The sequence below is a fragment of the Lepisosteus oculatus genome, chromosome 8, assembly GCF_040954835.1.
Source record: "Lepisosteus oculatus isolate fLepOcu1 chromosome 8, fLepOcu1.hap2, whole genome shotgun sequence".
Taxonomy (NCBI): domain Eukaryota; kingdom Metazoa; phylum Chordata; class Actinopteri; order Semionotiformes; family Lepisosteidae; genus Lepisosteus; species Lepisosteus oculatus.
In genome coordinates, this window is record NC_090703.1 from 46,021,146 (window position 1) to 46,034,763 (window position 13,618).

Sequence of the window (13,618 nt, forward strand, 5' to 3'; positions counted from 1 at the left end):
TGAGGTTAGTTACATTTATTTCACTTATCTGACATTCTAATACCACACTTGTATGTTACACTTGTACTGTTGTAACCCCACTGCGTGAGGGGTTTGGGGATGAGGTGCTTCTCCCTCTTAAGATGTGCAATAAAATGCAAAAATGGAACAATCAGATGATCGAGTGATGAATCGGCTGGCATGGTGTGGCCCATTGTTCCTGCAGGAGCAGAAGAAATGGCTACTGAGATTAGCCGCCCAGGGCCAGAAGTTACTGTGCCGCTCCTGAAGTACAGTACAGTAGAGCATCAGTTGTCAGTGGTCCAGCTTTTGCACATCTCAGTGAAGACAAGGGTTGTTCTTCCTCACACAGAGGGGCCATTGTGGGGCTGGTCCTCAGCACCAGTTCTGTCTGTGGAGGGAGAAAACAGCTCCACACCCAGGGCCCTCACAGTGCGGCCATTGTCCCTCTGTTGTCATAATTCGGCAATGCCAGGAGCATCTGTGTGGCTTCAGAACTCTCTTGTTTGCTCGTTATTTTATCTTTTTATGATGGCCAATTGGTCCAAAACGTTGAATCGCGCTTCCGGTTGCGCTGGTGCGTCGCTGTGACCTGTGGTCAGGTGGGACACGGACACGAGCAGTCTAGGTGATGGACAGCTGCTGTCAGAGTCCAGTGGAGGCCTGACCAAAGCCAAGAGGGGGCTGTTGAGATGGAGAAGCTTTTTTCTCAAGGATGCTTTGAAGGGCTTCTCTTCAAATGCAAGCCGAACAATAAACAAAGATTTCTGGGCTTGGGGGACTCTGGGAGACACTGAGAGAGAGCCAGTGTGGGGTGCTTGAGCACTGACAGTATGCTGGTGTCAGACACTGGTGAGCTTTTTTCAGCCTTCATCAGGGGCCAGAATATGTCTCTCAATGCAGGAGTTGTCACCTGCAGAGCCCACTCCACACAATACAAATTAACTACTAACTACCAAATGGTCTCCTCTCAGTTGTAACCATTGTAATATTCTTAGTGCTGGTTTATGTACAAGGACCCCTCAGTAATGTCTGACAGCTCTTGTGAGATAGGAGTCTAACATTCTTCCCTGTTATAAAATGCATTCTATAAAAATACTTGATTCCAAAAACTGAATTTCAGGAGTCGGTGATTAAGATTGTCTTGCTAAGATTGCTGAGGTTTTACTTGTTTGTTATTTTAGTTACTTGCTTTTTGGTGTGTTTTCCCTTATCATCAATATTTTTGTGAATAAGTTGTGTATCTCGTTGACAGATATCAGAAGCCAGTTTGACAGAGCAGTGTCTTTTTTGATTGGTTTTGTCCTGGGGTGCTGTTGTTCAGTCATATGCTGTTTAAGGGCTAATGAAATAAATCGGAACTGCATAAGTACAGCACTCAAGGTCACAGCGCAAGGTCAGAGTTATCCCTTTACATCATGAACATCTTAAAACCAGTAACAGATATACTAACCTTGGTCTATAAGAGGCAACAGATACTGCCATTAGGTAATTAAGGATTAATGAAGAATAAAAACTAGGCCCAAATGGGATCCACCATCTCTTATTTGGATAAGTACTGAAGAACAAACTGCAGTGGAGAAGATAACTCTTCAGGATGCAGGAACACATAAAATCTTCAGCTTTATTAGCTGCAGCTGTTGCAGAGGCATCTTAACTGCTTTTAACCCCCAGCTTTGCTTGGAGAGAGAACTATCCAGCAAACTGCCTCTGGACAGCTTTACGATGTGTTTGAGTTCAACAGAAATGTGTGTTATTAACTTCCTTGACACATTAAAATAACATATGCATTTCTCGTTTACCTCAATTCCTGCTAAAGCTGGGTTTCCTAAGGTGAGGAAGGGGGTTGTTTGGGAATCTTCCAGCTCCTCTGACCTGACCTCTGACCTTCCCTGGCCTATGTTTTGACATCCAGACATGCTAGTTTCTGCTGTCTGTCTGGGTCTCTCAGTCCTCCTTCATTCTTTTTCTCAGGCAAGGCATATGTTTGTACCCTGTAATTCAGGTTTAACCCTCTGACTACCAAACCTCTTCACAGTTCATTCGGTGAAAAGCCAGATATTTAGACTCAACCACAACTACCCATCCTTTGGCCCTGCCAGTCGATAGCAGAGTTTTTCCCCAAGAGCTCTAATTGAATTGATAGTCAGGAGGATAAATATAACAACTAAGATGCTGAATGAAACAAAACTGTGCAATGGAGGGTAGGGTTAGAGTCTGGACATCAGCCTGTGATGTTTTTACCCAGTGTGTGGGGGAAAACACAGAGCTCTTTCCACTACAACACCACAACACAATAATGAGAAATGATTCATTAAACTCTCTGAATGGTGTCTGTGGATTTTTAAAGTTCTTTCCCAACTCAGAACAGTGTTTTGGCTCTTCACACACAAAAAAATACCAGGAGAGGTACAGAAAAACAAGCTACCACACATCTGTGTGATGTGCCATCGGTTTTTCAAACGACATGTTCAATCAATTAGTATGATCACGTAAACTGAGACATAAAAGAAACATTAGGCAGGAAACTATCAGAAACTGGTTTTGCAAAACGGTCTATTTTAATTCAGAAACCACCCAGACAAAACACAGAGATGCGTGGGCTGCAATTGAAATTCCGATACAGGAATGTTTTCATCGCGCGTGATTAGACTACTGTATCAGTTTTAAGCTGTCAGGTGGAAAGGGGATAGACGATGTTGCTCCATACTCCTGAAGAATTGGTCAAACTTGACGGGCCCGGCGGGAGACCTTGACCTCTGCATTGTGCTAGCGTCTCAATTGTCGGACAGCGGCCCGTTAGACCCAGGCAGCCTTGGGGAAAAAGGGACATTGTGTCTTTAAAGTTCGGGCTCACAGTGTGCAGCGGGTTTGTTCATTGTTGGGAAGTCAGAGGAGCGAAGTGAGATTGATAAAGGGGAGCGGGACACGGTCTGTGCACATCACAGAGCAACAGGCTTACAGAGAGCAGCTGTGCACAAATAAACCTCCACATCTCCCAGACATGGGTAAGTGAACGGTAGCGGATTGGCTTACATGCTCTTCAGATGCAGTCAGATTTCTTTGACTTTTTGCCTTTCACGCATAGTTCTGTTAAGACAATATTTCGTTGGATGCGTTTTAAAATGCTGCACAGCAATCATTCCCGGCTTGATCTCCAGTTCAAGTCTGCGTTGGTGTCACAGGTGGCCGGATATGTTGTGCGGGAACTTGATTGTTACCGAGTCTAAAAGTTTGAGACAAACAGAAATGTTTGACATTAACCCCCGCAGTGTTGGCCAGATTAAAATGGACTCTGGGGATCTTAAATCTCGATTTAGATTTTTTTTCGTACCCTTCCAGGGATATTTTAGAAACACGTTTCATTTGCAAAAAGTTGTGGTGGGACTCGACAGTTTTTTTTTAAATTGTGTGAAGTTCTCACACTAGCTAGGCGGCGCACCTCGGCGGTCTGTAAGTGCTCAGTGCCAGGTTCAATCCGGCACTTCAGGTGTTATTTGTCAAATGAAGCAGAAACCGGTAGTTTCTCCCCTCGAAAAAGACTGGACTACCGTACGCAGAAAGAATGTTCTGCATTTTTCCTGGTGATGTAGGAATTTGAAAAGCAGCGGTATTTAAACAGCACCCAGGAAGTCTGTCTAGAACACAAAATACCTGACCGTGAATACTGGAAATATTCCTAAATGTTAATTGAAGACTACTGCTCTGTGTTATATCCTTCTACAGATTTCAATGGTGTATTTTAGGGTCTAACCTTAGGCAGCGCACTGCCATTACTTTTTTTTACTTTTCATTTTAATTTAGTTTTGTACACTGTATTGTTTGATTTGGTTTAATACTTCTGCCAACTTAATACTTCATCGCTCTTCGAGATGTCACGTTGCGCCGAAAAACCAAAAATGCCGTGTAAACGGAAAATGTCATCTTTACACTCCATTCACAAACGACAGAAGCTGCGTGGTAGGGACAATGAATTAGCTTAGGATGTTGACACAGGTTGTGCCTTCACACAAATTCAACTCGGTGATACTGAAGTGATAACGGGTTTTCTCCGGCTCTCGTACTGATGTTTTTGTTCTGGAACACTTTGCAAAATACAAATTGTTAACAGATGGTGAAAACGAACCAAGTAGCTCCCAGAAAATATTAATATTTAACATCCAAAATAAAACGATACCGACCCTGCAGTAAATGACTAGCTGCTCGGATCAAGGCCGTTTCTGCTTTCTGGAACCGAAGCTGAGGAACAGTTGCTTATCGATTGCTGTGATGTGTCGTTTTGTAGACAAAAAGAAAAAGGCCATTTAACGTGATGTCTCGTGATTTATGGTTTATCCAGGGGTAGCCTGTGTGCAGACAAATCTGTAAAATGTACTTTTGTGTGAGCTGTTGATCATCACCAGCCTGGACAAGCTGATTCGTTGAGACAGTTCGGTACTGGGGTCTGTGTGCTCTAACTCTAGGAGTTTGGTGAAGTGCCTGTGCAAAAGAGTTTGAGCAGTTTCAAGCAGGTTACAGTACAAATGACTGAACAGATTCCAGTATAAGTCAACAGGTGAAAGGTGCTGGCTATTCTAAAGGTCAGTATCTCAGTTTGAATCAACACAAGCAAATGTTTAATGCTTTTTTGCTGTACTGTATCAAGACAATATGCACAAAAGCATACAGGTAGTAAACTCTGAACCGGATCACATTGCTGCACAGGTGGTATCTAATGTGAGCGTCCTGTGGCCTGTCCTGGGTCTTGTGTCTCTGGTAGTTGTGAAAAGGGTTTGGGCACAGTGTGTGTCATTTCTAGGCCCAAAGTTCTGTAGGAGAGGCTGCTTGCAGGAACAATAGGTTTCAAACCAGGTTAGGAAATCCAATGACTTCCTAGACCTTCCTATAAATCCTATAGGATTTCCTATAAATCCAATAACCGTCTATTATAATGACATGTAACTGGAGTTCGGAAGCCGCTGGGTTGATTTGGGGAAAGTGTCAATATTCTGGTGCTTTTTTTCTCTCCCACGAAAATAAGGACTGAAACTGTAATGACCTCAGTGAGAACCCTCACCCCCCCCTCCCAGCCTCACTGTAGATGTGCTTAGCCTTCTGAATACAATTGACCATGTCTCCTACTGGCATGGCTGGTGCCAACTGTAGTGGTACCAGTCTCAGCCTGTCAGTACCCCCAGGCGGTGCTGCCAATGATGTGGCCAGTCCGGCAGCCCGGGTCGCAGTGCGAGAGGGAGTCGACCCCCCCCCCCTCCTTGAACTCTGAAAGGGCTGTTTGTTGGGTTATTTCGGGCAGGGAGGGGGGACAGCTCTTTTCAGCCCCTGCTCTTTGTTTACTTGACATCACCGGCCTTTGTTCACCCACACTGGGTTCAGACAAGGGCCATTGTCTCTCACACCACAAAGGGGGCCTCTTTCGCTGGCCCGAGTAGCCTCCTCCTCCTCCTCCCCCCCTTTTTTTCTCACCCCTTCTTGTCTCAACATGTGTTTACACCGTCAGCTCTGAGATGGATTGGTAGAGTCTGGCCTCCAGGTCAGTAGGTCTACCTGGCTCCAGGTGCAGAACACCTGGCTTTAGTGATGTAGTCATGAGCCCGGTGAGCAGCAGATTTCTGGTGATCCCAGACCTGAGGATTCAGACACAGACTCAAGTGAACTACAGTCTCCTGGCCAGATCCCAGCACTGCAATATTCATGCTGGAGAACGCCGAAACACTAATTGAATTAATGAGCTCACTGCTCGGTTGTGCCACATGAATAGAATCAATGACAACATTTTGGAGTTTCTCTGCATGCAATAACTCTGAATGTGAATATGCAAATGTAGCACCCCGTCCTGCTGAGGTTTCCCAGAGCCATTTCCGATCCTGTGAGCTGGGTGCACTGCAGATAAAATCAGCTGTGTGTGATGCACACTTTAATTTGATTTAAAGGAGTTTTGGGTTTAAGCATCCCTGCTGTTGACTAGAAGGGTATTTTGTAGGGCAGGAACACATTGGCTGAAGACTGTAGCTCCAGACATTACCTTAGGACCACCACCCAAACAAACCTACCAGATGTTATTTTTGTACAAAAGACGACATAAGTAACTGGTTGTCATTCTTGCATATTTTGTACCTGCCCTAGTATAGTGTATTATAATCCCATGATCCATGAGAACCTAGTGAGGTTCATATGTATGGCACTCTCTCTTGTATTTCATGGGGGTGATCTGTGAAGATTTCAGGACGCACCCCCTGTCTCTCTCATCTCGTCCTCTGGAGTATGGTGTGTTCTTGTCCGAGCCATCAGCAGCTGCCACCCAGAGTATGCTTGCGCCCTGCGCCAATCGAAAACATTTGGACTGCCTTCAACTGTCCTGACCACATTTTCCAGGTGCGCTATTGAGAGTGTGCGTACATGTGGAATTACAGTGTGGTTTGGCAGCCGCTCGCTGTCTGACCGGAGAGCATTACAGGGGGTGATCAGGTCAGCCCAGACCATCATCTGAGTACAGCTCCGCTCGTTTTCAGACATTTTTACAGCTCGCTGCTTCAGGAAGCCTGGAAGTATCGTTAAGGACCCCAGTCATTCTGGTTCCTCACTTTTCTCCCCCCTTCCCTCTGGTCAGCGTTATAGGAGTATAAAGGCACGAACGACCAGACTCTGAGACAACTTCTTCCCACAAGCTGTCAGATTACTGAGCTCTACCCTTATCACTGGCTCGCACTGATGTTTTTTTTTCTCTAAGATGTATGTTATTTAACTTGTTGTTGCTGCTGCTGTTCTGTGTTTTTGTGTTTAGTGTTTCCTCGATATCTTTGCATAGGAGCACACAGGCAAAGACAGTTAGATACTTTATTGATCCCATGAGGGAAATTGCAGTGCACTAAGAAGAGATACTTACAGTCCAGAACACACAAAGAACAAACCAGAATAGAACAGTACACAAAAAAGTCGTATTGCACAATATGACTATAAATATAAATGTATTGCACAGGTCCCTAGCAGATATTGCACAAAAACGGTTTTAAACCGGAAAAGAAAAAGAACAGATGTATCAGTTTACTGTTCAGTCCAGAAACGGGTCACTGTCAATGTTGCCTCTGCCCAGACGCCAGGTGGATGCGTTGTACAGTCTTATGGCAGAAGGCAGGAATGACCTCCTGTAGCGCTCCCTGTCGCACCGTGGATGAATCAGTCTATTGCTGATCGTGCTCTTCATTTCTACAAGCCTGTCATAGAGGGGGTGGGAGATGTTGTCCATGATGGCCTCTAGTTTGGACACCATTCTCCTCTCAGCCAAGCATTTCATTGCACTCATGCATCTGACAGTAAGCTTTGCCCTGCTGTCGGATTCTCAGTGCCCCGTGATGCGCTGTTGTTAGCAGGCTGCTACGAGTGCTGCGTGCGCTGCCTGGGCGGAATCCCCTACACCTCGCTCCTGGCCACCCTGCTGTGTTTCTCGGGCATCGCCCTGTTCTGTGGCTGCGGGCACCAGGCGCTGACGGAGACGGAGAGGATCATCGAGACGTACTTCGCGCGGAACATGCAGGACTACGCCACGCTGGCCTATATGTGAGCCCCTTCCACACTCGGCTACCTGCACCAGCCTTGCAAAGCAAAGGCAAATTGTGCATGCTGTACTGGGTGTTGGCGTGCAAGACTATATACTTTATTTTGTAGGCCTAACTCACTAATAAGGCTGGTATTTTCATCCAGAGCAACTTAGATTTAGTCATTTATGCAGCTGGGTATTTAGCTGAAAAGGTCTAAGTGATGTATTTGCATCAAGGGTAGTTCCCAGTAGTGCATCTCCTGGGAACTGAATCTATAACCTGCCTCTTCCAGTTTCAAGCCCACAGTCCTAATCACTGCATTGCACTGCACTGTTGCACTGTTGACATACAAGAAAGCAGTGTCCAGACATCCCACTATAACGCCATGACATTACACATCCCATACTAAAGATGCTGACACTCACGCTTCTGTTATTGTCTCCTGTTGGGCTTGATCTTGTCACTCTCTCCTTCAGTATCCAGTATTTCCAGTACATCATCTACGGTCTGGCTTCCTTCTTCTTCCTGTACTGCATTGTGCTCCTGGCTGAGGGCTTCTACACCACCAGTGCTGTGAAGCAGACCTTTGGGGAGTTCAGGAGCACTGCCTGCGGCCGCTGTCTCAGCACCACGGTCAGTAGGGGAGAGGAAGGAATTGGGGAGGGGATGGAGGAGGAGGTTAGAGCAGGATTGGTCAGGGGTGGCCAGTGCGTCTGCTGTCAGTTTCGAGCGTTTAACCCTCGCGCTATGCTCCTGTCCTGTGCAGTTCATCGTGGTCACCTACATCCTGGCCGTCATCTGGCTGGTGGTGTTTGCCTTTTCCGCTCTGCCCGTATACTTCTTCTACAACATGGCCACGACTTGCCACACCATCAACATCCTGACGGAGACCTCCTCCAGCATCAACCAGCTCTGCATGGACGCCAGGCAGTACGGTAAGACCACACAGCCAGCTCTCTGATCTACAGGGGACATCAGCAGCTCCTGGAACGTGGAAGAAGATGCCAGTTGATAAGCTAAGAGACATGCATGCTCTTAAAATCGGCTGTCAGTTGCTCTTAGTTGTAAAATGCAGAATGTCTGAAACTGCTGTGCAATGGGGGCTCTATGAGTGCAGCATGTCAGCCAACAGCAGTGCTGGATTCACTGGACACAGGTGGGTACGCTGCCACCCATCCTCTGCTGGTGAACCCGTTGGGTCCGGGACTGATTTTAGGCTTCTGTTTCCTCCAGGACTGCTGCCCTGGAACGCCACACCAGGGCGGGTGTGTGGCATGACTCTGGTGGCCGTGTGCAAAACCAAGGAGGTGAGAAAGTCTTGCATCTTGCACTGACTTTACGGTTTCGGCTCAGCCAAAGATCCGTTAGGAGAAGAAAAGGCTGTTTGAGTATCGCGCCACTGGTAAGCGGGAGGTTTTTAGCTAATGGGCCTTTCCACATTTTGACCTGTCCAGGAAATGAACACCTGCTTTTCATGGCTTCTGACGATCCTGGCTTCCGTAGTCCATAAAATAAATTAACAAAGGAGTGACCCCAAAGCTATACTGACCAAAGGGGCTGTGGAGAGCTGTGGGATGCAGTATTCCAGCTTGTGTTCACAGCAGCCCAGGGCAGAGCATGTTCCTGTGCTGACAGCACTGTGTTTGCAGTGACGGTGCTCTCTTATTGTATTTTTCAGTTCTTCCTGACCTATGACCTGTACGTCGCAGCCTTCACTGGAGCTGGGGCCACCCTCCTGGCGCTGGTGAGTTGGCAGTGTCACCAGGACGGGGCACACAGAACCAGGGTGCACATCTGACTGGACCGCTGATAGGATGATTAAAGAGCTCGCGCTCCAGTGCGAAACCCCTACAGCAGAGAGCTCAGGCTCCCTTGGGGTAACATATACTGATTCACTGCCTGGTGCAGGGCTCCAGGTAGGCCTACTGCAGTTTAATATTCCAGGTCAGCTTTAGCTGATTTCTAGGAAGAAAGACCTGGCAGTCTAACTCTCTCAGATCCGCACAGCTGCAGCATGGCATGGAGGTGTCCCTTAAAAACCTTGGTGACATGGGAAAGGGAGTTTCCTTGTCTATGAATGACACATTCTTTTAATGTGGGGGAAAAAAAGCATTAAGCCAAAATAAGAAACAATACTGAACAGAATAAGCTACAGTAGGCTCCCGACCCTACAGGGAGAGCTCATCCTGCCAACTGGGGTAATCATCATGTGACTTTATTGATGAATCGTGTGAGATGGACACTTTTGGCAGCAGGCAGGGTCTTTAACATTTAAAATATGTGTTCAGTAGCCTTAAATAAGTATTGGTCTGCCTTGGTTCTCCAACTGAAATAGGGTTTTCTGGTCCTCCCCAGACAGCCAATTATGTGGTTAGGTATTGCTTTGAATGATGCATTAGGTTTTACATTGATAGAATATGACTGGAATTCAGTCTGTATGAAATATTTATATTCTGAGTAATTCAGAAATCTATTTGGTCTTGAACTAGAGAAATAGGCTTGTGGTTTGTGAAGCAGAGGGATGGCGTCGCACACTAAGCCACCAGGAATCAGCTTGTCCATTTCAGGCCTCATAAAGATGATGTCATTGAGGCTGAGCATGACCTGTACCATCACTTATTCACAATCTGCATACAGTATTTTTTATCAGCAAACGGTTATTCCTTAAAATGCATTTTGTGATGAACACTGTGTCAGAACAGGTTGTCTCAGAAAATGTTTTCACATTAGTCCTATAATAGTAATAAAATAATATTGAAAAGGCAGAAGTTTTAAAATCACTTAATTGACCTTTGGTGAGCCTTCTGGCTGGGCTCAGTGTAGGTAATTTGGTATTCCTATCATAGTGCATCATTGGATTTTTGTCAATTTAATTCAGTCTCCTAATCCTGGTCCTGGTGTCCCACACGCACACACACCTGTTGGTTTCTGTTCCAGCCGAGCCCTCAGTGACACAATCAAGCCCTTCATTGACTTAATAATCAGATCCATTTGAGCTGCTTGCTCCCCGCTCTTCAGCAGCTGGGTTAGAGCTTTCACCGCTGTGTCTCACAAGGGCAATGCAATCCCAAACCTGTGACTGGAAGCAAAATGCAAATATTCCATCAAAGCTACCTTAGATCAATTAAGGCTGCGATTATCTAAAGAAGGCGGGATGGAATGAAAACCAGCTGGTGTGGGGGGGTCACAGGGGAACCACGGATTATATCCGCTCAGGGGGCGAAACCACTGTAAAGTCAGCACAAGTGCTTAAAGGCACGCAGGTGCGAATCTCACCCCCTTTAAATTGAACTTAATTGCTCAGTTCCACATGGGAACAGTCTAGATCCTGGCTCAAAGGGACTGTGCAGGAGGCTACAGGAGACACAAAGGGACTAGGAACTGTGCAGGTCTGCAGCGCTTGGAGATCAGGATTGCCCACCACTGAGCGGCTGTTTCTCTTCTCCCCCACTCAATTCAATTCAATTCAATTCAAGGTGCTTTATTAGCATGACCGATGGGTACAATCAGTGTTGCCAAAGCAAATAAAAATAATAAAATTAACATAGAACAAAACAAAAAATAGAAGTAAAATAAAATCTACAGACATGTTACAGACATTTACAACAAAGACATATTATATAATATTGACATACTGTAGGCAGCTGGAGCATTATTGGGAGACGGACTCACTGTTCCTCAGGCTGTGACAGGAGATCACATACTGGGCTGCCAGATCAACTGAGTTCCCTCCTCCCTCTCCCAGTAGGATTGGGACCTGTTGTGGTTTTGGCAGGTGTGGGAACTCTGGGATTAGATTTCTGAATTTCGGGAAGAATGTTTCTCTAATCCCAGAGTATCTGTCACAGTGCAGTAGGAAGTGCACCTCTGTCTCTATTTCTCCCTGCTGGCAGTGGGAGCACAGCCTGTCCTCTCTGGGCAGCCAGGTCTGCCTGTGTCGCCCAGTTTCTATGGCCAGGCTGTGGTCACTGAGCCTGTACTTCGGTCAAATATTCAGCTAGTGTGTATTGTCTGTTTAGGGTTCTGTAGCATTCCAGTTTATGTTGTGTTTGTGTGTGTGTGTCCCAGTGTGTGAGATATTGCTGTTTGATCTGTGCTGTGATGTGGTTGAGTCTGGGTTGTGGTGCTCTAGCAGTGCTGTCCTGAGGCTGGTTAGTATCGGTGTGGCTCAGGTCGGTGAGCCTCAGGACCAGCTGGCTCAGGGGGCTCTGTTTTTGGCTCAGCTCTTGGCTCAGCAGGGCTTTGTGGTGGTAGGAATTTTGGTCGCTGTTTTTTAGGTGTAGCCAATACTTTAATATTCTTTTCTGTATTCTCACTCTCTCTCTCTCTCTCTCACTGTCTTTCCTGTCTAGCTGACCTACATGATCTCCACCACCTATAACTATGCCGTGCTGAAGTTTCTGGGCCGAAAGGGGATAGGCACACGGTGTTAGCCTGCACCCCCCCGCCCCCGACCTCTTCCTCGTGCTCAGCTCTGCTTCTTTGTGTGTGTGTCCCCCCGCCCCCCCCCCAGTCAAGGCCTGTTGGAGCCCCACGGCCGGAGCATGATGAAACTCTTCCGCCGCCCAGTCCTTGTGCCAGAGCAAAAAAAAACCAAACGAACAACGGTGAATGGATGCAAGGCTCACGGATTCTCCCAGTGGGGAAAATGAAAAGGGGGTGTGAAAAGCACAGGCGAGCGTGGCCCCCAGTCTTCCATCAGTGTAGAGTTGAATACAGCTCCTCCCCCCGACACTCAAGCGCTTCACTCTCTTGAATCCCAGAGAAAGGGGTGCGGTAGTGGGAGATTCAGACAGGCCGCTGGCTTCCTCTTTTGTTTTCAGACGAAGTCCGTTCCTTTTTTTTTTTAAAAAAAAAAGAAAGCTGCTTATTTTGGTTTTAATAAAAAAAAAAACTTAAAACAGTGTAACCTTGAAGCTTTTTGGTCATTCCGTTGGTTTCTAAAACGGTGAGCAGGGGAGGGTAGCGGCAGGCAGCTGGGGTGTGGGGTGTGTATTTCTGCTCACTCTCTTTCTCCAGCTGGCCGCTGTCTGTCGGGTCACTGCTTTGAGGGGCGTTCGCAGGCACTAGAGACCGGACCGCTGTTGATGCGTTGCATGGCTAACCTAGAGACGGTGGTTACCGTAGCATCACAGTTGCTATGGTGCTAGACCGCCCTGTGCTTACTTGCATTTAGGTCAGGAACCCCTTCAGCAGAAGAGTTCCCTTCTCTCATAATTCCTGGGAGCTCTTTTAAAATCCAGTGCAAAACCAAACACCACAGGTTTCCAAGTTAACCCATGTGGAAGTGAAGGCCTTTCTGACTAGATGCCAAAACCTGATTCTTAAATCCCACTTCCTGTCATTCTGAATTCTGAATTTACTCATCTTTGAATGTTTGAATGTTCCTGACCGGTCTCATTTCCAGTTCAGCATGTTTCAGATCTGCATCAGCACCTGTCTGTCTCTATAAAACACTGACTCCCCTCTGCTTCTTCTGTTCTGTCTGCTGTGTTCTTAATGGCTCAGTGTTTGTGCTGTTTATCACAATGAATTCAATTTGTAAAGCAACTCGGTTCTGTATCTTTTGTAAGGTGCTGTCTAAGGGGGTAAGGTTAAGCAATAGTCTTACTTACCCCACGTAAGAAACAAAAAATGGATTTCTATACTAAGCAAAAACAATTTAGGTATAAAACGAGAGCATCCTATATATGATCTAATGTGTTGCAATTAAGCTGTGCCTTTTATGTGATTGGAGGGTTTCTTCTCATCAGAGAGGGCTGAGGGTGACTCTGTCAGCTGGTGGGTCATTTTGTGGTTTTGTCAAGACGAAATGAGACAATAAAAGGAGGTCAAAGCTTTTAAACCTCATAAGGAGCTCTCATGCTGCTTTTGTGTTTTAGTTGCAAGGAATCCATCAAGAGTGCTCCCATAGTTTGAGTGAGCTGTTCGGAATCTGGGCCTTGTTGATAGGCAGCAGAGTGGTGCGAGTGATAGGACTAGTGTACTCTGACCACTGACCAACACCATCACCTGGCCATCCAGTTTGCCTTCCAGCGATGTGTTGAGTGTCCCAGCGACTGTCTCGCAGAAAGGGGATTTTA

The 13,618-nt window shown here is 46.4% G+C and overlaps 1 protein-coding gene across 2 annotated transcripts; it reads left to right on the forward strand.

Annotated features, from left to right (window-relative positions):
- Positions 1-2,735: 2,735 nt before the first annotated feature.
- Positions 2,736-13,085, forward strand: plp1a (proteolipid protein 1a). 2 transcript variants are annotated; one of them, XM_015351423.2, is made up of 7 exons: positions 2,736-3,008; positions 7,365-7,554; positions 8,012-8,168; positions 8,302-8,470; positions 8,769-8,842; positions 9,214-9,279; positions 11,888-13,085. In XM_015351423.2, exons 1-7 carry the CDS (start codon positions 3,005-3,007, stop codon positions 11,966-11,968), a joined length of 741 nt encoding a protein of 246 aa, XP_015206909.1. In that variant the 5' UTR covers positions 2,736-3,004; the 3' UTR covers positions 11,969-13,085. The 2 variants fall into 2 exon arrangements, with proteins under 2 accessions (XP_015206909.1, XP_015206910.1); XM_015351424.2 differs by having other exon boundaries at positions 2,737-3,008; positions 7,368-7,554.
- The last annotated feature ends 533 nt before the right edge of the window (positions 13,086-13,618 follow it).

What these genes read in the sequence shown, in the direction of transcription:
- plp1a (XM_015351423.2), top strand. An exon ending in TACGCCACGCTGGCCTATAT is followed by an intron (nt 7,555 to 8,011) that starts GTGAGCCCCTTC and finishes TCTCTCCTTCAG; the next exon opens with TATCCAGTATTTCCAGTACA. An exon ending in CCGTGTGCAAAACCAAGGAG is followed by an intron (nt 8,843 to 9,213) that starts GTGAGAAAGTCT and finishes TGTATTTTTCAG; the next exon opens with TTCTTCCTGACCTATGACCT.